Consider the following 23,074-nt stretch of genomic DNA (forward strand, 5'->3'; position numbering starts at 1 on the left):
TCTTTTTTAAAAATTGATCTACTTATTTGAAAGGCAGAGTTAGAAAGAGAGAGAGAGAGAGAGAGAGAGAGAGAGAGAGAGAGAGAAAGCCTCCATCTGCTGGTTCACTCCCCAAACGGCTGCAATGGCTGGGCTGGGCCAGGCTGAAGCCAGGAGCCCGAGTACTTGGGCCATCTTCCACTGCTTTCCCAGGCACATTACCAGGGAGCTGGATCACCTATGGGATGCCAGCGACACAGGCTTAACCCAGTGTGCCACTGCACCCCACCCTTTTAGCCTCTTTTAGACTTGGGCTTTTATCAAGTTGCTTGTATGCATAGATATGACTGCGTGAGAAAGAAGGGGTTCCCGCAGCCTCCTCACCTCTGGGTCACTCCCAGTCACTGGAGAGCACACAGTGGGTGCTGTGTCCCCCGTGTCACCAGGAGCATAGACGGTGCTGCCCGAGGGCCCTGCTCTCTCCGTGTGTCTGCCCAGGCCCCGGGCACCACCCTGCAGGCCCTGATGCTGATGCCTTCCAGGGCTGGCTGGGACTCGCATTCCTTCCTCAAGTTGTTCCTTGCCTGAAGTGATGAGAGCTGGATCTGTCCCCGTGAAGCCACCAGGAGCGACAAAGTGGCTGCTTCTGGCACGGGCAGTGACAGCCGCGACCTGCCGGCCGCATGGCCAGCAGCGACTGCACATGAGAACAGAGAGGGCACCATGGACTTGGAGAGAGGCGGCATGTGTGTTGTGAGAAGGGCCGGGGCTGCAGATCCAGGGCTTGGTGTGAGGGCCTGAGACTCCGCATCCTTGTTGTGTCCTAAGGCCCGAGGAAGGACAGTCGCGTGTAGAGTTTCCCACCTGTGGTTCCTGTCAGTGTGTAGAGTTGCAGATTTTGGAGCTGTTTCGGTTTTCAGATTAGGGAGGCTCAGCCCGTAATGAAAACGATCAAAGGGAGAGTTCTGCCGTGCGGGCAGTTGGCTGGGAGGGTTCCGTGATGCAAGCGACACCTTGGGCTGTGCCAGCCCTTAGGTGAAGGTTGTGTGCCCACTTCTGTTCCAGCGCAGTTGGGCTTCCCACCCCAGGGCCCTGCTTCCAGCCTGGCTGCTGGGCAGGAGGTGGAGCTCCTGGGGTGGGGTGGGGTGGGGTGGGGAATGCACCCTAGTAGGGAGGGAGCTTGGGGTTTCCTGAGGCCATTCTCTGCCCAGCTCCCCTGCCCCCTCTGTCACAGAGAGCCGGGTCCTGGCTTGGCCCTAGACTCTACATCCTGCCACAGAGAGGCAGGTCCTGCTACTTTCCCACAGGCTCCCTGGGGGCCTGGCTCCCCTCTCCAGCCCCAGGCCGGAGCTGGGTCTGACTCTCTGTTTGGGCAGGAAAGTGGTGCCCAGCTCCCACACCACTGGGGCTGACCAGGAGACCTGGGAGGGCCTGGCCACGTGTGGCAATGGCAGATCAGAGAAAGGCTTCCGGCCAGTGCCCCTGGCTGACCGCATTGCTGTTCGCTGGGAGGGGACTCTCACGTCCTCCCACACTGAGGACCAAGGAGGCCTTTCTGTGAGTCACAGGGCAGCATGGACATGGACGACAGAGGGGGTGTCGTGAAGCCGGCTGAGAAGCCCAGTTTCTGTGGCCCCGGCGCTAGGAGCAGCGTCTTCCCTCCCCTCCCCGCTGGGGCGTCTCCTTGCCTGCTGCCCCCCTGGGCAGTCCTCTCCCTCCCTGGCCTGCCTCTGTGCTGGGCAGCCTTTGCCCTCTGCAGGCCGCCCCGCGTTCTGGCTCCGGGCACGGACAGCTTCCTGGCTGCCTGATCTCCCCTCCCCTGCGCCCTGCTCGCATCTCAGTGTGACCTAAACACTCAGTAACTGCCGTGATTTGAGGCAGGGGTCTTTCCAGGCCCCTACCTGAGCCTGGGGGCCTCATTCTCCTGCGTCAGGATAGGCGGTCTGGGTGGAAGAGCACAGCTGGTGGAGCAGCCAGGCCACGGGCAGGGCTGCCTTCACACCAGGCCCCCGGCTCAGCCCTGCCTGCTTACTGCGCGTCCGGGGGGAAGGATCAGCTTCCTGCTCTGAGCCGTGAGTTTTCCTCCTCGCTTCCCCTAGGCCATGGTCAGCTCACCCTGGCCACTCTGCCCTGGAAATGGGTTCTGGGCGGCTGCTGCAGTGGTAAGAAAAGGGGCCTTAAAGTCCTAGAGAGCTATGTTCAAATCCTGTCCTTCCCACTTCCCAGCGGGGTGGCCTTGGGCAAGTGCTTCACCTCTCTGAACCTCGGGTGGAAAATCGCTCTCTTTAGCAGGTGGTTGTGAAGTTGTCTCAGCACAGTGCCTAGCACGTGGTGGGTGCTCAGCCCATCCTCCGACCCTGGAGCTCTCTTCTCTTCTCCCTCTGCTGTCCGGCTCCTCCTGGTCAGAGTCCTGGCCTTTGCTTGTGTATCTGGTACACATTCCGGCTCTCTCAGGCCAGCCGGTGATGTCAGACCCTAACCAGGGGGGTCCTGGGTGGCGGGGGGCCTTGAACATGGCTCAGAGGTGGGAAGCAAGCAAAGCAGACACACACAGTTCTGGGCGTGGGCGTGGGCGTGGGCATGTCTGTGGCCATCCTGCCTTGTGCCCAGGCACAGGAAGCAGTTCCTGATCTGCCCTGAGCAGGCCCTGACCTCACTGCTGGCATTTGGAAGGCAGTCATGGGGGCCGGGGCTGACAGAGCCAGGCCCTGAGTGCGCAGCCAGGCTGGAGCCGGGCAGGGAGCCTCTACGTGTTCCAGGAGGGTCTCCCTGGGAGCCACACCCCTGGCCGTGACTCCGTGCGCCAGGCGGCCTCTTCAGCTGCAGCCGTCCAGCCACCTCCTTGGCCCGTGTGAAGCATGAGGCAGCTCTAGTGGAGTCAGAGCTGGCACCTCCCCGCGGCTGGCCTGGCAGGCTGTGGGCAGGCGAGTGTGCCAGGGCTGCACCAGGAGCCCGGAATGGTGGAGCCAACCTCACTTTTTTTTTTAGTGGCAGGGAAAGGGAGCAGAAGATAAGTGCTTTATTCATAATATGCCTTTTGCTAGTAAGAAAGAGCAGGCCGCCTCCCATTGCTGAATCCAAGCCTCAGCAGTATTCGTTCTGGCACCTTGTTGGGCTTTTTTTTTTTGACAGGCAGAGTTAGACAGTGAGAGAGAGAGACAGAGAGAAAGGTCTTCCTTTTCTGTTGGTTCACCCCCCAAATGGCCAGGAGCCAGGTGCTTCTCCTGGTCTCCCATGCCGGGTGCAGGGCCCAAGGACCAGGCCATCCTCCACTTCACTCCCAGGCCACAGCAGAGAGCTGGACAGGAAGAGGAGTAACCAGGCCAGAACCGGCGCCCCAACTGGGACTAGAACCCGGGGTACCGGCGCCACAGGTGGAGGATTAGCCTAGTGAGCTGTGGCGCCGGCCACCTTGTTGAGCTTTGTTTCTGGGGTCCTTTTCCTGCAGACTCTGCAATGGGGGCCTGTGTAATTCTATCAGTTTTTGTTTTTCTGATGCTGTCTTTGTTTCTTCTTAAAACACATTTATTTACTTATTTGAAATTCAGAGAGGGAGAGAAAGAGTGAGAGAGAGTGAGAGATATTGAGAGTTCTTCCAACTGCTGGTTCACTCCCTAAGTGGTCTCGATGGTTGGGCTGGGCCAGGCCGGAGCCAGGCGCCATCTTGGTCTCCCACGTGTGTGGCAGGGGCTTACGTACTGATTGCAGGTGGTTTAGCGGAAGCTGCACTGGAGGCAAAGCAGCTGGGACTCCGACCAGCAGTCCTGTATGGGAAGCAAGTGTCTGAAGTGGTGGCTTAACCCACCGAGCTGCAACATGGTTCCCTGCTACTGTCTTCATTTCATCATGGTTCTTAAACAGTTTTGCTGGAGCCGCACTGTGGCTCAGTGGGGTAAGCTGCTACCTGCAGCACTGGCATCCCATATGGGTGCCGGTTTGAGTCCCAGCTGCTCCACTTCTGATCCAGCTCCCTGCTGATGGCCTGGGAAAGCAGCAGAAGATGGCCCCAAGTGGTTGGGCTCCTTGAATCCCTGCAGGAGACCCAGATGAAGCTTCTGGCTCCTGGCTTCAGCCTGGCCCAGCCCTGGCTGTTGTGGCTATTTGGGGAAAGAACCAGCTGATGGAAGATCTCTGTTTCTTTAATTTTACCTTTCAGATAAATAAATAAATCTTAAAAAAATAAAAAGTTTTGTTGGGTGCAGGATTCCAGGTTGGCAGCTTCTTGTCTTGTTGCTTGATGGTGTTAACTCAGTGTCTGCCACCAACGCAGTGGGCATTCCCGGTGAGCGATCTGTCCGACTCTCTCTGACTGAAGCGTGCTCAGGGAGAAGCCCTGGGAGACTGGTCACCATCTGTGCCCAGGAAGGGGGAGGGTATGCTCAGCGAAACTTCAGTGGGGAGACGTGAAGCCACTGGAGGGGGTGGATGGGGAGGCCCAATGGGACTCTGGGCCCAGAGAACTTTCCCGAAGCTGAGCACTCCCCACTGCTGGAGCCGTGTGAGCCCTGGCTGGGAAGAAGTAGCCTGCTTGATGGGGCACTGAGGCCTTGGTGCATTTTCCTAAATACTGGAAACAAGGTTGCTTCTAAACAGCAATGTTGTTTCTCAGGGTTGTGCAGGCGGGAATTCTGAGATGGGGCCCCAGCAGGTGTCAGTGAGAACTCACTTCCTGATTAAGTAGCCCCTTACCTGCTGCACCCTCAGCCTCTGCTGCACCCTGAGCCTTGTGTCCTTGTACAGAACCCGAGCACCCTTCATCACGTCTCCTCTCTCGTGACCTGACGCCCTGGGAGTGGCAGGGCATCTGGGGACCCCATCCAACCTCCTACTGGCATTGAACAGTTGGTTCTACCTCCTGCTCAGACACAGCCACCTCCCACCCCTCCCAGTCTAAGCTGCAGGTGGCAGCTGTTGGGGTGAGGGTCACTGGGGGGCTGAGGAATGGATTGGCTGGGTGGGGCAGCTGTTCTGGAGTTACTGTGAGATGGACACCTAGAGGACAGTGGCCCTGGGATGCTTGCAGACTCCCAGCGGCCCTGCACTTGCTCCCCCCCACAAAGGTCCTGGAGCCTCCTCCCGTCTGCTGCCCTGGGGTGACGGCCGGACTCCCCGTGTGTGTGTACACAGACATGGCTGTGTACAGTGTGTCTTGCCTGTGATCCCTGCTTGGTCCACTCACGAAGCACATCAGGGAGTTCCCCACAGACCGCACCCCGGTGTGGAAAGAAGGCTTGTGGCAGCGCTGGCGGGATGGGAAGTCGGGCGGCTTCAGAGTGGCGCTATTGCAGATGCATCAGTAGAAAAGCCTCAGTGGCTGACGGGACCCCGCCCCCACCGTCAGTCCCTCCCAGGATAAGTCTGGGATGTGCAGGTCAGAAGGACACAGCCGCTGTGCATTGGAGCACTTTGCTCCCATGCTGTCTTGGCTCCCGCCGGAGAAGGCAGGAGGGCAGGAAGGAAGCCCTACCCTATTGGCCTCTCCGTCATTCCGTCATTCCTTGTGGCAGGGGGCGGGGCTGCTTTCCCCTAGCGGACGCTGGGCTTTAGTCTTCACCGCTCATCTGGGCGCAGGGGAAGCCTGGGCGGGAAGTCTGTCTCTGGCTGCTGCTAAGCTTTTGCATTCATGCACTGGGGCAGCTGCCAGTTCTGGGCCCCGAGATGAGTGGGCTGGGGGCTGGGGCTCCGTGGTGCTTGCAGCTTCTGCTGACCGCGAGGCTCCTTGCCCGCAGCCTGGCTCTGTCCTTGGCTGGCCCAGAGGGCTACATGGGCACGGGAGCAGGTCTCCAGTCCCCTGCTGGCCCCCCACCCCGTGGAACGTGCACACACGTGTGCTGGGAAGCACTGCTCCTCCTTGCTTGATGGACAGCAGTCCCTTTGTGGGTTGTAGGTTGGTTCCTTTGCCTAGGAGTGGAAAAGAATTGGTGGCTGGACAGGCGCACGCGTGAGGCTCCGTGCCAGCTCCCGGGAAGGCGGCGGCCAGGAGCCCGGGATTGGCTTCCACTCTGCAGTGCTGGCCGCTGGCAGCGCCTCTGGGCCCCTGTACTCTGTGGCTCGCTCGTGGTTCCCAGTCATTTACACACCCCAGTGCCCAGTGCTGTGCCGGCCATTATGATTCTAATTCTGCGGAAAAAGACACAGAGGCCCTGAGGGGTTCCCTGCTGTGCCCCAGGCCACCCAACTCTGTGCTTATAAGAAGCAGAGCTGGGGTTTGAACCCAGGACTCCCAGCGGGTGCTGACCCACAGCTGTGTCCTATCATGGACCCCCTGAGCTGGGTGCATTGTTCCTCTTGGGCAAAATCACTTTTCTTTGAGTGTCTCAAGGTTCAATTAGGGGATTGGTTACATGAGTGACAGCCCCTCACATGCAGGTGTTAGCACACTTTTAAATACAGAGTTGTGGCACAGTGGGTTAAGCCGCTGCCTGTGATGCTGGCATCCCATACAGGCACCGGTTTGAATCCCGGCTGCCCCATTTATGATCCAACTCCCTGCTGAAATGCCTTGGTAAGCACTTGGAAGATGGCCTAGGTATTTGCCACCCAAATGGGAGACCCTGATGGAGTTCCAGGTTCCTGGCTTTGGGTTGGCTCAGCCCTAGCTGTTGTGGCCATTTAGGGGAGTGAACCAGATCTCTTCCCCTCCCCCATCTCTCCCTCTCTCTGTATCTCGGCCTTTCAAATAAAGAAAATACATCTTCACCGTTACCCTGAGTCCTGCCTCATAGCACAGACAAAATCAGAACAGTGTCTCCAATGCGATCACAATTTTGTAAGATGGGATTCACACGTGCACACTTGGCAGGGAGCGTGTTAGTTGTGAGTATTCTAAATCTGGCCTATAGCATAGGGCTGATTTTGTTCATGTTTTTTGTATTTTTCAGTTTTTTAAAAAAGATTTATTTATTTATTGAAAGAGTTACAGGGAGAGAAGGAGACACACACAGAGAGATCGTCCATCTGCTAGTTCACTCCCCAAATGGCCGTGACAGACAGGCCTGGGCCAGGCCCAACCCAGGAGCTGGGAGCTTCTTCTGGGTCTCCCATGTGGGTTCAGGGGCCCAACCACTTGGGTCATCTTCTGCTGCTTTTGCAGGTGCATTAGCAGGGAGCTGGATCGGAAGTGGAGCAGCCAGGACTCGAACTGGTGCCCATATGGGATGCCAGTACTGCAGGCTGGGGCTTTAACCTGCTGAGCCACAGCACTGGCCCCTCCATTTTGTTTTATAGTGAAATGTTTTATACTTAGGGGGGAAAAGTTATTTAGAATTTAAAAAGCTGGAGCATGTGGTGGGACAGTGCAGGGGACCGAGGCATCCTCAGTAGGGAGCAGCTCCCTGGCCTGAAGGTGGACACGAGGCCTTGGCCACTGCTCAGAGGCTTCCTGGCCCACAGGAGAGTGGATCTGCATGAGCTGTGTGAGGCTCTGCCCACAGACCCCGGCCCGAGGGAGCAGTGCCCCTCATGCTGGCTGTGCCTGGGAAGCACCTGGGGTCTGGCACAAATGAGGTTCTGGTGCTGCAGGAGGCCTAGGGTGGGGCCCGAGACTCTGCATCTCCAACAGGCTCCCAGTGATGAAGATGCTGCTGGTCCAAGTCCCTTGAGCCATTTGGCCTGCAGAGAAGCCCAGTGCTGTCTCCCCAGTCCTGTGGCATGTGGAAAGGCACATGGATGTTAGGGCAAGCAGCGTTCGCGGGGGTCCCTGGGTGGGCCAGGGGACATTTCTGGAGGGTGCTCTTCAGAAATGTGCAAAGATGAGCCACTGTCTTGCTGGCTCTGGGATCAGGCTGCCCCATACTCCAGCTCTGTGGAAAGACTTGAGGTTGGGACTGAGCTGCAGCCCAGGATTTGAGTCCCAGCCCTGTAACTGGTTTGCTACATGGCCTCGCGTCTCTCTTCCGCCTGTTTCTTCCTCTGTGCAGCAGGGCTAAGAGAAGGTCATGGTGAAGGTGAAACGGGGGTATGTTGGGTGCCTGGCACAGGGCCCGGCGTGTAGCTGGCTCTCACACCGCGCTCTCGGCTCCTTGTAGGTGGACGAGATTTACCACGACGAGTCCCTGGGGACCCACGTGAACATCGCCCTTGTCCGCCTGGTCATGGTCGGCTACCGACAGGTATGCCCCCAGCTTGTCATGGTTGGAAGGGGATGGGCTGTGGGGCCAGAGTGTGGGAGCAGCCATCGGGTGACCTGGAGGGACCAGCATCCAGGATCATGGCCCTGAGGCCAAGAGACCCTGGCCGCAGTGGTACAGGTGTTTGGAGGCGGTGAGCAGGGCCTCAGGGAGAAGCTGACAGCCTGCATCCTTGTGGCCAGAGACCCCTCTCCTTGAGGGATGGATGAGAAGACTGGGGCTCCTGGATGGACGGCTGCAGAGACATGGCCTGCTGTGGTCCAGCCCTCGCGCCTGGGCTCTGCAGTCTTAGACCTGCCACTCATTCTCCTCTGGGGGGAGGCAGGTGACAACTGACCTTCCTCCAAGTAGAGATTCTGTCAGACAGGGAATGGAAAGTATGGGGGAACGCTCGGAGCAGCACCTGCTGTGTGAGGTCATCGTGCATCAGGTTTCCAATGATACCCGCCTTTCCATGGGGGAGGGAGACGTGCAATCAGCCGCCGAGTGGATGGACCCTGCAGCCCCCCGGCCTCGGTGTTCCCTTCTACCTGTATTGGGAGGAGAGAGGCCCGCTGTGTCCTGGGCTCTGACCCAGCTACTCTGCTGCTCCCGCAGTCCCTGAGCCTGATCGAGCGTGGGAACCCCGCACGTAGCCTGGAGCAGGTGTGTCGCTGGGCTCACTCCCAGCAGCGCCAGGACCCCAGCCATGCTGAGCACCACGACCACATGATCTTCCTCACCCGGCAGAACTTTGGGCCCTCAGGTATGCAAGGTACTGTATTTGCCGTGGCCAGGTGTGTGCAGCCGGTGGGGTCGAGGCAGAGGCTCAGGGCAGGGCCTGGAGATGGATGGGGTCTCTGCCAGGGACACGGGGAGGACAGGATCTGAGTGACAAGTAAGCAAGCTTCGGAATAGTTTTGTGGGGAACAGGGCAAGCAAAGGGCCCGACTTGGTGCCTGCTGTCTCCATGGAGCCTGCAGAGGGCTATGAGTGGGCACACCCCGATCCTGTACCTACTGCCCCAGAACTGACTGCTTGAGGCTTCTTCCTGCTTGTTTCTGGTGTAATGCTGGAAACGACTCAGCCAGCCCTGCCTACCCGAAGGGCGCTGAAGTCCCAGGTATGGTTTTTGTACACACCCAGACACACACTGCCGTGGAAGTACAGACATGCACATATACCCAGACACTGCACACACAGATGCACACATGCAGCCAGAAACGTGTGTGAAAAGGACAGTAACTGTAGACACAAGAGACTCACTGTCCACACACACACACACACACACACACACTCCTGCGTGTAATTGCACCACACTTAGAGCAGATCCCAGACCTCTAGGACAACAGAGGCCGCGAGACCGCCTTCCCACTGCAGCCTCTCACGGCACTTCTCCACCGGCTGTGGACTAAAAGCCCAGTTCCCCCTTCAGTAGCGCTAAGGCCAGATGTTTAGTCCCCTCCTTTGTCACTTCTGCCTCAGGGGTCTTCCCCAGCCCAGCAACGTTCCCAGCCTGTGCCTGGGCCCCTCAGCACCCAGGCCTTGCACCCTGCTGTGCTGTGTACACAGTGGCTGCTGCCCTTGCTGCTCTGGTCCAGCCTGGCTGCCCTGCCCGTTCCCATGTGGCTCGCCTGCACCTCACCTGTGTCCCCACCTCCCGCGAGTCCTGTCCTCCAGCCCAGTCTGCTGCCCCATAAGTTGTTTCCAGGCCCCTCTCCACCCCCTCAGCTGAAGCCGTTCCTGTCACCCCTGCACCCTACATTGCTCCCTGAACTCTGGCCCTCGAGGTCCACACCCCCTGTGCTCATCACCCAACTGTCCGCTAAGTCGGATCTCCTGTAGCGTCTGTGGGCCACGTTGGGGGTGGGTCTGATTCTCCTCTGTCCCCCTACCCCGGTGTCTAAGACAGGGCCACTCCTGACCCCCCCATCCCAAACATGTAGAAAGCCCTCCCAATGTGATTGATGACTGACTGACTGCAGGACTGGAGGAGGCAGCGTGGAGGCCAAGAGTGCACAGCCTTGGGTCCTGCCTAGAAATCTCACTGCCTTGTTTAGGGGGAGGCTGGGAAAACCCAGAGCCAGGAAGGAGGCCACCAAGCCTCACGCAAGGGGCAGCTGGGCCCTGGGTTTGCTGGGCTGTGGGTGGGGCTTAGGGAGCCTTCTTCCCCCACGGCCCCCGGCGCTGACCAGGCCAGAACCACCTCACCTGCCCATGACTTCTCCTTCTGCGCTCTCTCCCTCTCCCTACCAGGGTATGCACCTGTCACCGGCATGTGCCACCCCCTGAGAAGCTGTGCTCTCAACCATGAGGATGGCTTCTCCTCTGCCTTCGTGGTGGCCCATGAGACTGGCCACGTGTAAGTGGTACCAGGAAGGTGGGCAGGACTGGCAGCCCTGTGCTATGGGCTGTGTTATGAGCTCTGGCGAGGTCTATGAGGGGGAGGCCATGTCCAGGTCCAGGCTTAGTCTCAGAGTCCTGGGAGATAGCAGCAGAGCTGGGAGAACAGTACCTGGCAGGAGACCCTGCCCTGAAGTGTTGGGGGGTGGTGCCAAGAGGCCTGTAACAGTTAGGGCTCTGCCCTGAACCCTGCCTCCCAGTCTCAGAGCCACAGAGAGCAGAAGGGCGGGTCAGTGACACTGTCCCTGCCATAGGGCGGGGCCTGCTCTCTGGGTGGTCTCCTTCCCTGGCTTCCCTCCATCCCGTCCACACCTCAAAGCCTTTCTGAGACTGATTCCAGCCCATTCCAGCACTTGGCACCCACTGGAGGGCTGACCCGAGCCCATCCTAAGCAGGTGCACCAGGGCTCAGGCCGTGGGCCAGGCAGGGACTGGCATCCTTGGGTTTGGATTCTGTTTAGAGCACATTTGCCCATTCGTTCAGTCATGTTTCCTGAGCACCCACCGTGGCCCAGGGTGGGGCTTCAGTGCAGAACTGGACAGAGGAGCCCCCCAGAAGCCATGTGCTAGATGGAAACCTATGGGCCACTGTCCAGTGATAGGCCACAGCCATGCCTCCGGCCTTGTCTGCCCACAGAGGCCAGGCTAAGGGATGCCATCAGCCCTGTTGGATTCTATCCCAGCTGTGATCCTCTCCTGGGGTCTGTTTCCCCATCTGCAACATGCAGGCCAACACCAGGGAAACCTCTGGGGCCCCTTCCTGCCCAGGAAGCCATGGTTCCAAGTACTCTGGAGCCAGGCATTTGTCTTCCTATGAAGGCCGAGATCCCTGACCTTGGAGAGATACGGCTGAGCCCAGGGTCCCCGAGTCTGTCTAGTGGGAGTATTTAAGAAGTAGAAGTGCTGGACTTTGGCATTCGATGCTACTGGTGAGGAGACAACTGTTAGGTGCTAGCCGTCATGGCAGGTGCCACCATGAAGAGCTAGCTCAGTGCCAGTCCCATGGGGTCTTGAGAGGCTTCAGAGGGGCTCAGTGCATGAGGCTGAATTGGGTTGAGGAAGACCTGCCCCTTGTTCCCATTGGTCTAGGAGATAGTGTGTGTCACAGTGTTGTTAACGCTGGGGCAGGTGTCTGCTCTGGCCAGCCCAGGGAAAGCTGGGGTCTTGGAGCATGAGCGAGGCTCAGGCTGGCCTTGGAAGCTGTGACAACGTGGGTTTGAGGAGCGGGCAGATGTCCGGGAGAACAGCAGGACAAAGCCTTGCGAGTGGAATGAACCTGACCTCACTGGGGGCTGCTTCCGCCCCACGGCCTTGCAGGGAGAAGGGTGGGGAAACTGGCCCAGGAGGCACACCCTGGATTCCCTGTCAGGGCAGGGTCTCCCAGGGGCCCGCCTGCCTGTGTCCCAGGGGCAGCCTTCTGAGCGTGACTCAGGGCTCCCTCTGTTCCCCCTGCCCTCCAGGCTCGGCATGGAGCATGATGGGCAGGGGAACGACTGCGTGGACGAGACCAGCCTGGGCAGTGTCATGGCCCCGCTGGTGCAGGCCTCCTTCCACCGCTTCCACTGGTCCCGCTGCAGCAAGCTGGAGCTGAGCCGCTACCTCCCGTAGGTCCCCCGCATGTGCCCTCGCCACCCGCAGCCCCGCTACACTTGACTCTCCTGCCCCCCAGGTGCCCCCGAGGGGGAAGGCCTGGTGTTCATAAGCAGGCCCAGGTTCTCAGTAAGAGCACAGACGCTCTGGTGCTGACTTAGAATCTGCTGGGGAGGGGCCTGGGAATGAATTCACTGAGCACTGCAGGCGAATGTCACACTTGCTGAAGGCCAGGAGCCCCAGCGTGGGGGCTGAGGTGTCCCTGTCCCCCAGGGCCACAGAGAAGGGGCAGGAGGGTGCTCACGTCCCTTCCCATCCCTTAACCCCAGTCCCGGCTCAAGCCACACTCACTTGATGCTTGGCTTGGCTGGTCAGCTCCTGTGTCTCTGGGGATAACTATATGACGAGTGTTCGACTCTGGAACCCAAGACCCAAGAATGGGGGTCAGAGTGGATTGGCATGGGACAGGTGGAGGCAGACCAACCCTGTGCAGCAGCAGCTGGCCAGGGCGCCTGCCGGGTGTCCTGCCTGGTAGGTGGACTTCCCTTGCTTCACACTGTCCATAAGTCAACTCTTATCATTATTATTGTTTAAGATTTATTTATTCATCTTGAAAGTCAGAGTTACAGAGAGAGGAAGAGACAGAGAGGAAGAGAGCTTCCATCTGCTGGTTCACTCCCCAGATGGCTGCAACTGCTGGTACAGTGCCAGGCTGAAGCTAGGAGCCAGGTCTCCCATGTAAGTGGCAGGGGCCCATGCGCTTGGGCCGTCTTCCACTGCTTTTGCAGGCCATTAGTAGGGAGCTGGACCAGACATGGTGCAGCCAGGACTCGAACCAGCACCCACATAGAATGCCGACATCACAGGCGGCAGCTTTACTTGTTATGCCACAAACATACAAGCCAACTCTTAACCTCAGTCATAGTGTATCCCTGAATTGTGGGCAGAGCAGACCCCCAGCCAGCTATCAGCAGAGTACCTAACCCCAGTCCCGGCTGCCCCTACACCCACCTGCTCTCACCGGTAGAAGCGAGGGTGGGAAGAGACAGCTCCAAGTACAGGGCACAGGGTTCAGATTCCTGCTGGCCCTCTGTGCCCATTCAAATGTCCAGCCCCCAGGCAGGGAGAGTCTGGGGCTTCCTGCCCTTGGCCTGCCTCACCTCCCTGGTCTGTGCTGGCAGCTCCTACGACTGCCTCCTCGACGACCCCTTTGAACCCACCTGGCCCCAGCCCCCGGAGCTGCCTGGGATTAACTACCCAATGGACGAGCAGTGCCGCTTCGAATTTGGCAGTGGGTACCAGACCTGCGTGGCGGTGAGTACCCACCCGGCCTCTGCCCAGCCAGGCATGCCAGGCTGTTCGTTCACATGACGCCTGCCCACCCAGCCAGCAAGTGGGTCTGGGGATGGACCTGCAGACCACTTAGAGCCCGCCACCATGGGGGATGCCAGGTGAACAGGGCCTGCCAGGTTCGTCTGTGGGGGATAGGTATGTGCAGTGGCCTTGGGAAAGGTGGGAAGGGGGTCCTGGCTGGGCCGGCTGACTGGCAGCTTCTCTGTGAAGGACGCTGGTCCACCCAAAGGGCTTGGCTGATCCCTGCCTCTTGTGCCTGTACGCTGTCCATGCCCCTGAAGACGTAGAGTCAGGGAGCAGAGCCCTGTCCCCATCTTTCCAGATCAGCTCCAGCTGCCCAGGAGAGATCTGACACCAGTCTAGCCTGGTGACCCTGTCCCCTCCAGTCAGGCCAGTGACCCTGTCCCCTCCAGTCCAGCCTGGTGACCCTGTCCCCTTGCCACGCAGTTTAGGACCTTCGAGCCCTGCAGGCAGCTGTGGTGCAGCCACCCCGACAACCCCTACTTCTGCAAGACCAAGAAGGGGCCCCCGCTGGACGGGACCGACTGCGCACCAGGAAAGGTAGCTGGGTGGCAGGAGTGGCCTTCCTGGGGCGCGGGTCGTCCAGCATGCCCTGCCACGTGGGAGGCAGTGGGGGAGGCACCCAGTGTTCCCACTGACGTGTGAGGGGTCTCCCGGGAACACCAGGGTTCTCTCGCACACCACGGCCCTTGGCCTCAACAGTTGGCTGAGTACAGTGTGAGCTCACAGACCTGCCAGCAGGGGGTTTGCTCCCATTTTACAGATGAGAAGAACGGGGCCCCAACATGTTAATAAGTGTGTTGGGACACAGGGAGAAGAGAGGTAGGGAAGACTCCAGAGTCTGACTCCCGCTGCCCACCCCATGCTGTCTCTGATCCTCCCGCACATACACGTGTTACCTGTCGTGTTTGCTCCTCATGCCTGTGTGAGTGTCAGGCCCCCTTTGGGCAGGTGACCTGGGGGCTGGGGCTGGGAATGCTCAGCGGGGGTGTGAAAGCTGCTTCTGCTCTGTGCCGACCTTGACCTTGATCACTGTGTGGTGACCTCGGGCCCTTGGTTGAACTTCTCTGGCCCTGCTGAGCCCTGGCCAAGCATCCTGCCCATCCCAGGGAGATCCCATCCGGAGATGCTGGGCCAGGTCAGAGTGACCGGGAGTGCTGGGAAGACGCGGGGTGGGAAGAGAGGTGATGACTCAGCGTCTGCTTGAGTCCAGCATAAGGCACTGCCCCATGACCTGCCCGGGTCCTGTACCCTCGCCAGGCTCTCCCCCTCCACATCCGCCGTGCTGAGCATCCCCCGGGTTTGTCGCTTCACGGGGGCGACCCACGGCTCTGCCCAGGCCCTGTGGGCTCCACACCTGCGGGCTGTCCTCGCAGAGTCCGGTTACACCTGCTCCAGGTGTTTCCTTCGCCTCGGTTTTCCCAGGTATTTTCATCATTCCAAGCTCTCCCTGTCACAGTTTCACAGGACAGTTGATCCGTGGTTCTTGGTTTTGACTACCTGCTGCTGTCTTGTGGGAGCTTTCAAACTCCCCAGCCTGGGCCGGGGAGGGCTGTGGCCAGGCACAGGGCGTCCTCAGGGGAGAGAGAACGCTCTGACCGTGGACAGTGGTGATGGTTGCACAACTCTGAATTTGTGAAACTGTGGGGTCGTACACTCGAAGCGAGTGATTTCTAGGCATGTAAATTATGCCTTCCCATAGCTTCTCACAAAGTCACTGCCTCTGGAGATGCTGAGCCCGGCAGCTGAGTGAGCCCAGGGCTGAGAACCATGGAGTGCGTCTCTGGAGGAAGACCCGGGAGCTCTGCTGGCTCCCGCGTGGGGCCTCCGGGAAGAGGCGAGGGAGCTCCTGGCAGCTGAGCCTTCCAGCGCCTGGCCCTGTGCTGGGGTCTCTGTAGGCGTTGCTGCCTTGGTTCTTAGCATAGTTTTTTTTTTTTTTTTTTTTTTTTTTTTTTACAGGCAGAGTGGACAGTGAGAGAGAGACAGAGAGAAAGGTCTTCCTTTGCCGTTGGTTCACCCTCCAATGGCCGCCGCGGTAGGCGCGCTGCGGCCTGCGCACCGCGCTGATCCGATGGCAGGAGCCAGGTGCTTATCCTGGTCTCCCATGAGGTGCAGGGCCCAAGGACCTGGGCCATCCTCCACTGCACTCCCGGGCCACAGCAGAGAGCTGGCCTGGAAGAGGGGCAACCGGGACAGGATCGGTGCCCCAACCGGGACTAGAACCCGGTGTGCCGGTGCCGCAAGGCGGAGGATTAGCCTAGTGAGCCGCGGCGCCGGCCTTAGCATAGTTTTAACAGATGGGTGCACAGCAAGGTGGAGCAGCACCCCCACCCCCGCCACACACACAGGGCTGGGAATGGCGAGTGGGGATTTAAACCTGGACATGCCCGCTGCATGGACGGACCTCCTGTGCAGCTGGCTTGCCTGCTGATGGTCCCTGAAACGCCGTACAAATACAAAGCCAAGGTCAGCTGTAGACAGGGTGGGGAGACGGTGTCTTCTCTCTCTGTCAGCCTTTACCTCTCCCAGAGTGACGAAACAGGTCACTGCAGATTTGTTTTCCCTGGTGATCATATCTGCCATCTCTGGAGGGCTTTGTCCCCGGCCTTGTCACATGAAATGCCATGGGCAGGTGCCGACACCCACACTGTGCAGCTGAGGGTGCTTGGCTCACAGCAGAGGTGGGATTCCAGGCTCAGGCTCTTAGTGTCTCGTTCTCCAGGCTCTCCCGTGGTGCCCACCAGCTGCACCGTGTGGCCGCTTCTGCACCCTCCATGGAGGGCTCCGCTGCAGTGGCTCGTGGTGACCTCATGCCCTTTACTCCCCCAGTGGTGCTTCAAAGGTCACTGTGTCTGGAAGTCTCCTGAGCAGACTTACGGCCAGGATGGAGGCTGGAGCTCCTGGACCAAGTTTGGGTCCTGTTCACGGTCATGTGGGGGCGGGGTGCGATCCCGCAGCCGGAGCTGTGACAACCCCCCGTGAGTGTGCTTGGCTGGGGTGGGTAGGGCAGGGGCCCCAGGGAGGAGGGCCTGGGGGAGACAGGGTACGGGAGAGTAGGGCTTCTGCTCGACCCACCCAAGGGTAGCGGGTGCATTTTAATGAATGCTGGTCCCACATTGCTGTGGGCAGGGCACTCCCGCCTGCGTTTGCTAATAGCCCATTGGGTCTGACCCCTGTGAGTGTGTCCAAATTAGTGATTCTCAAGTTCTCATGTGCAGAAGCTTCCCCTGAGGGGTGGGGTGGGCCACGATCCTGCCAGTTCCACAGCGCTTTGTGATGACCCCCACCCCCCCCAAATGTCAAATGTCTGTTTCTCCCTTCTCACCCTCTCTGTAACATCCCCTCCCCTACTCTGTAGTTTTGGAACTGCTGAGCCCCAAAGGCCCCTGCCCGTCTCCCAAGCTGATGCAACTTGCTGAGGATAGCCTCATGCGCAACGTGGTCTGGGGGAGGCTGCTGTGGAGGTCAGCTGGCCTCGGGACCCTCCCCAGGGAGATGGCCTCACCCGACCCTCTGCGGCACCAGGCGGTGTGATCGCAGGGCCGCGGTGACTCCAGCATCCTCGGGGGCGGTCCTTCACATCCTGCTCCTGCCTCCAAGGCTGGGCAGCTCCCTGCCTGCGGAAGCAGTCTGTCCCTTTCCAGACTGCTGCGTTGGCTTTTACAGATGTGAGCCCGAAGGGACTGACTGCCGTGGCTTCCACCTGTTGGGGATACAGCACAGCTGGAGGGATGCACGGCCCTCTGGTACCCACCCTGATGAGCCCCTGTGCAGTCACGACTGACAGTTATCCCCTGGATCAAAGCTACCATTTATTGAGCTTTGCAACAGCGACTTGATTTTTCTGAGGCTGAAATGATGCTGGGTGTGTGACAGATTCCGCACTTGGTAGATGAGCGCTGCTGTTAAAATTGCTGCTGCAGCGTATCGAGCACTTCCTCTGTGCTAGGGGAGCAAGCACATGGGTGCCTAAGCCCATGTAATTTTCCAGGCAGCTCTGTGAGCAGGGTGCCAGCCCTCTGCACTGGGACACTTTGTATCCATGGCCTTACCTAACAGAACCCTCTTCACTTATCTGAGAGGAGAGTACAGATTGCTTTAAAGTATCTTTTCTTATTCTTCACAGACACAAGAGGAGGACTATAAAATTGTCCCTTGTTTTCAAGGGGGGAATTAAGGCCCATCAAGGCTGAGTGACTTGACCGAGGTTGCCTGGTCAGGACTTGGAAGCCAGCTCTTCTGGTTGCAAAGGCAACTTTCTTTTAGCACTGAGCTGATTACGCCATTACGTGGCAGGGGACGCGGGCAGGAGTGCTGGGGTCATTCGTGGAGCACCTTCTGCACCCTAGGCCCCGTGTGCAGCGGGCGAGGGAATGTGCGGAGCTGAGTAAGACTGATGAGGCTTCCAGCCAGCTGGAGAGGGTAGTCAGTCCCCGGTCTGTCTGTCTGTCTCTCTCCCACAGTGGCATCTATGCCTGAAGGCTGGAGCAGTCAGGGAGGAAGAGGGATCCCGAAGCTCTGCACTCAGCAGCCGCGCACTGCGGGTCACTCTCTAGCTTAGGAGTTAGCAGAGTCCCTTGTGATGCTTCTGCTGCTCCCGGTGGTCGTGGGGGAAGCCTGGCCCTCCCCAGCCTTCCCAGCCAGCAAGTTTCACCGGCTCTCTCTGTGCCTGCCCAGCCCAGCCTATGGAGGCCGCCCATGCTCTGGGCCCATGTTCGAGTACCAGGTCTGCAACAGCCAGGAGTGCCCAGGGCCCTACGAGGACTTCCGGGCCCAGCAGTGTGCCAAACGCAACTCCTACTACGTCCACCAGAACGCCAAGCACAGCTGGCTCCCCTACGAGCCTGATGATGGTGAGCAGACCCCGCTGCCTGCCTGCCCTCAACCTGCCACCCGCCCGGTCCTTGGACCTCTGCCACGGCCACAGGCTCTGCTCCCTGGCAGGGCCTCCAAGCCTTGAACCCTACCATCTAGCTAGAGGGACAGTAGCGGTACCAAAAGGGGCACTGTGGTCAGCTGGCTTGCAGGTCTATGCCTGGCATACCTCTGAGGCTACAACCCTGTCAAGGTCATCCCCGATGTGTCTACTTATAGGAGTCTTCTGGCAGGTGCCAGGAGAGTGACTTGGGGTGGAGTCCTTCCCCAAAGGTGCCACCGAGCCTGGCAGCAGTGTTGGCTGCTGGAGAAGCAAGGGAATGGGGGGACAAAGCGACAAAGTGGTTTCCAGTGTTCGAGTCCTCCCCTCGCCCACCAGCCTTTCCCTGGCCCCTCTCTGGCCCCTCACTCCCTACCACACAGCCTGTAGCCCCAGACAGCTGCCCTGAGAACCACCTTTCCTCCCCCGAGCGAGGTGTGGCCCCAGGCCCCTGGGCTCCCTGCTTGTGTTTGGAATCATCGGATCTTTATGTTGGAGGGGCCTCGGAAGCCTGCCAGTGCTGGGGAATGTCTTCCTCCCACTCTGGGGAGCTCACTGCTCCCTTGGCACCGTCGCCTGGCTCCATGGCTGCCAGATGCCTGCCTGCCCGGGTGCCCCAGTCAGAATCTGCTGGGTTCTAGAGAGGTGGCCCAGGTGCTGGCGGGAATGTGGCGAGGTGCTGCAGCAGGAAGTTGCCAGGTGTCCTAAGAGCCCAGCAGGGTCCTTAGGTGTGGGCCAGGGCTTGTTCTGGAGCCTTCCAGCTCCATTGAGAAACCAAGCCAGCAGCCACAGCATGAGGCAGGGAGGAGCCCAGAGGCCGTGGGCAGCTGGACACCAGCTTCTCCCAGGACTTGCGGATAAATTCCAGGAAGTCAGCTAAGCCCCCGACCTCGCTTTTTCTGAGAAGCACAGCGGGTGTTTATGTGTCCTCTGGAGCCTCCTTCTTTGGACACTGAAGCCCAGAGAGGGAACGTTTTGTCGTCAGACCAGAAAGGACCTCTCCCCCACCCCAGCCCGCCCCACTCAGATGCACACACAGCTCACTGCTCTGCTCTGCCTGCCGCCCCAGCCTGTGGTGCTCACACACGTTCAGCCACACCTTCACACACTTGTGCCTGGGAAAGTTGCAGAGCTCAGAGCAGACTCCAGCCCGCTGCTCGGGTAGAATCCGGGCTGAACTGAACCTCTTCCCATGTGGCTGTGTGGCCTTGAGCAAGTCCCTTAGCCTCTCCAGTCCTCGGTTCCCTCCTCTGCCATACGAGATCCTACCTCCTGTGGGTATTGAGAGGGCTAATTGAGTTAATTCACGCAAAGTGTTCAAAATTGCACAGCAGAGTGTGTAAGCGTTTCAGAAGTATGTGGTGTATAGTAAGCATCCACTGTCAGCTTATTATTATTATTTAATCACTTGATTTTAATCAATAACTGGAGTGCCATTTTTCTGATTATGGACTGTAAAATGGGGAGCTGAGGCTTAGATTGGTCAAGTCATTTGCCCAAGGTCATACAGCTGATCTGTAAGTGGCCAGCAGGGATTTCATTTCTTTAAAATAATTTTTATTTGTGTTTATTTATTTGAAAGAGAAAGAGAAAGAGAGATCTTTTATCCACTGGTTCATGCCCCCAAAGTTCCACAACAACCAGGGCTGAGCCGGGCCGCAGCTAGGAGCACAGAACCCAGTCTGGATTGCCCATGTGGGCGGCAGGGTCGCCAGTACTTGTGCCTGCTGCCTCCCAGGGTGTGGTGCATCAGCAGGAAGCCAGAACTGGAAGTGGAGCCAGGACTCCTGCGTAGGATGGGGATGTCCGCCTCTTAGCTGCTGCCCCACCCCCAGACCTCTCCCAGAGGGCCCTGGTGCTGATGTCTTCCCCGGCCAGCAGCTTCCTCTGAGGCACCTGGGGCTCAGCATGGCCCGTCTCCCCACAGACTCCCAGAAGTGTGAGCTGATCTGCCAATCAGAGGACACGGGGGACGTGGTGTTCATGAACCAGGTGGTGCACGATGGCACTCGCTGCAGCTACCGGGACCCGTACAGCGTCTGCGCTCGCGGCGAGTGTGTGGTAGGTGGCCCCACGGGCTGCCACCCACTGCGGGCCCCTCCTTCTCCCTGGGAAGATAAGCATCACACCCCCCTCCCCCGCCCCCAGCAGGTTTCAGACTCTCTAGGTCATGTGACCGATCTGCCTCTGAACCCTGCCTGGGGATGTGTGGCTGGGGTCTGCAGACTGGAAGGGAGCCAGGGGCTGCTGGCCTGGGGAGTAGTGGGGGTGGGGGTGGGAGAAGCCTCCTCCCTCTGACCTTACCTTTGGCTTCAGCCTGTCGGCTGTGACAAGGAGGTGGGGTCCATGAAAGCGGATGACAAGTGTGGAGTCTGTGGTGGTGACAACTCCCATTGCAGGACTGTGAAGGGGACGCTGGGCAAGGCCTCCAAGCAGGCAGGTGAGTGGGGCTGGGGCGGGGACCGCCCCCCTCCCTCCTTGTGCACTGTGTCGCAGGGTGGGAGCAGGAGAGCTTCCGGAGCCGCTGGGGCTGGTGAGCGGGAAGCTGCACTAGGTCACCCCAGCTCCCGGGCATGCTGCTGCCCAGTGGGGGCCCAACAGCTCCCAGGAGCATCTTCCTGCTTGGCAGTGGGTTGTGCTGGGAGCTCAGCCATCTCTCTGGCCCCAGGGCTGTGCGTCAGACAAGCCTGCAGGCGTGGCCAAGGCTGCACTGTCCCTCTCTCCTTTCCCACCTTTCGTTTTTTAAACCTGTGGCACCCCTTTGTATGAAAGTCTGGCGTCTCTGAGTTCCTTGATTCCCCCCCACCCAGTCTGCCCAAACTTGCCATGGAAAAGGACCAGATACCAGCCCTTTACACTGTAGTGTGAACTGGGTCTGCTTTTTCTTTGGGACTGCTACAGCTTGGCCTTGCCTTTCATTTCTGGGGGGAAGGTTGGTGACTGTGAGCCAGGCTTGTCTCCAGGCCTTGGATCCGGAGGGCCCAGAACGGCCATGTAGGGGCTTCGTGACCTGTGTCATCTAAATCCCTCCTGTGGCTGAAGGTGTGAGATGCAAGGGGGGAGGGGCAGTCAGAGGAGCAAAGAGGAGGGGAACAGGAGAGGTGAGAAGGCAGGAAGTGAGAGTGCCTCCCACTCCTGCAGCGGCCCCTTACGGGGTGCTTGAAGCCCCCAAGTGATCCTCCTTGCTCCCTGAGAAGGCCCCACCCCCATTTTACAGATGGGGAAGCAGAGGTTCAGAGAGTTCCGGGATCTGATGGGATGTTCCTGGGTCCCAGTGGGAGATAGGGGTGCCGGGCTGTGGGGCCACCAGCTCAGGGCGCCCACTGCGTTTCTGGGTCTCCCTTGTGGCAGCAGATCTCAAGCAAGTGCAGATCCCAGCCGGCGCCAGGCACATCCTGATCGAGGGGCTGGAGAAGAACCCCCATGGCATCGGTGAGTGCCAGGGTGCTGCGAGGGGCAGCCGGGCCCCAGCTGTGCCCTCAGGTTTGGGGGAGAGCGGAGGGCAGAATTCTAGCACCGGAAGTTCAGAAGCTTGAATGTTCAGAAGAGGACCCCCTGTTCCTGTATTTCTAAGTGGATGTTGAATGGGTAACCCATTCCCTGGCTAGAAGAGTTCCCTTCCCATCCCTGCCTCCCAGGGCATTTTTCTTCCCCCAGAGCAACCACTGTGAATACTTCCTTGGGTGTGTAGATGGCTTTCAAAGGAAAACCATTTTCATAGAGTTTATCAGTCAGTTCCCTAACAAGCATTTCTACCCCAAAACTTAGTGGCTCCAAACATTATTCATGAGCTCACAGTTGTGTGTCATCAGCTTGGGCTGGGCTCAGCTGGGTGGTTCTTCTGCTCTGCCTGGATGGACTCAGGTAGATGCCATCAGCTGTGGGTCTGTTTAGTGCTGGTTAGTTCAGGATGGCCTCACTCACGTCAGGTGGTTGATACCAGCTGTCAGCTGAGGTTCCTGCCCCAACAGGGTACCCTGAGATTAGTCACATGGTGTTGGTCACTTGGTCCCCAGGCATAGCAAGAGAGGGCAAGCCCCAGCATGCAAGTGCTTTTCAAGTCTCTACTTGCAGTGTGTCTTCCAGTGTCCCATTGGACCCAGTCACATGGCCAAGTCCAGCTTCAAGGGGTAGGAAAACAGATGACCTCTTGCTGGGAGAAGGTAGAGTCACGTGCAGGGATAGGAGGACTTCATAGCCATTTGTGCAGTCTACCACATAGGCTTTTAAATCATTGTCGTATGAGACCCAGACACAGTCGCTGAGATATCTACCCTTGCCAACAGTGGAGGCAAGGCAGAGTAACAGTCAGAACCCCCAAGTAAATCACAGATGCAAATGAAGAGCACACATGTCAGGGGTGGTTTTGTGTGTTTTGTTTTTGCTGACACGGAATGGGCAGTCAAAGACATGAAAGTGTCCAGAAAAGGCCAGTCTGCAGAGGCAGAGGAGGTAGACGCGCTGGGCCCCGGGCTGTGGGAGGAGGTGGGCAGGACTGCTGATGAGTACTGGGTTTCTGTTGAGGTGATGAACGTGTTCTGGTGATGGTTGAAGACACTAAAAGCTCACAGCACTGCACCCTTCTCTGGGGTGCACTGCGTGGCCTGTGGTTCTCTCAATTACCAAGCCATGCACATGGTTGGGAGCAGGATCCTGGCAGGCATGGGTAGCAGGCAGCAGGCAGCTTCTCACATGTTAGGTGTGGC

General features: G+C 58.8%; 1 protein-coding gene across 4 annotated transcripts in view; it reads left to right on the top strand.

Moving 5' to 3' along the window:
- ADAMTS14 (ADAM metallopeptidase with thrombospondin type 1 motif 14) overlaps positions 1 to 23,074 on the top strand; it is a 72,905-nt gene that overhangs the window by 38,588 nt on the left and 11,243 nt on the right. For 2 of the 4 annotated variants that reach the window (XM_062214742.1, XM_062214743.1), the window contains exons 5-15: positions 8,007 to 8,090; positions 8,706 to 8,862; positions 10,344 to 10,449; positions 11,950 to 12,093; positions 13,261 to 13,393; positions 13,880 to 13,993; positions 16,283 to 16,431; positions 18,131 to 18,306; positions 20,296 to 20,429; positions 20,685 to 20,808; positions 21,720 to 21,800. In XM_062214742.1, the coding sequence (XP_062070726.1) occupies positions 8,007 to 8,090; positions 8,706 to 8,862; positions 10,344 to 10,449; positions 11,950 to 12,093; positions 13,261 to 13,393; positions 13,880 to 13,993; positions 16,283 to 16,431; positions 18,131 to 18,306; positions 20,296 to 20,429; positions 20,685 to 20,808; positions 21,720 to 21,800 (1,402 nt within the window). The remainder of the gene's footprint in view (positions 1 to 8,006; positions 8,091 to 8,705; positions 8,863 to 10,343; positions 10,450 to 11,949; positions 12,094 to 13,260; positions 13,394 to 13,879; positions 13,994 to 16,282; positions 16,432 to 18,130; positions 18,307 to 20,295; positions 20,430 to 20,684; positions 20,809 to 21,719; positions 21,801 to 23,074) is intronic. The other 2 variants (XM_062214744.1, XM_062214745.1) reach the window with 2 other exon arrangements.

Source organism: Lepus europaeus, chromosome 17 (assembly GCF_033115175.1).
Source record: "Lepus europaeus isolate LE1 chromosome 17, mLepTim1.pri, whole genome shotgun sequence".
Taxonomy (NCBI): domain Eukaryota; kingdom Metazoa; phylum Chordata; class Mammalia; order Lagomorpha; family Leporidae; genus Lepus; species Lepus europaeus.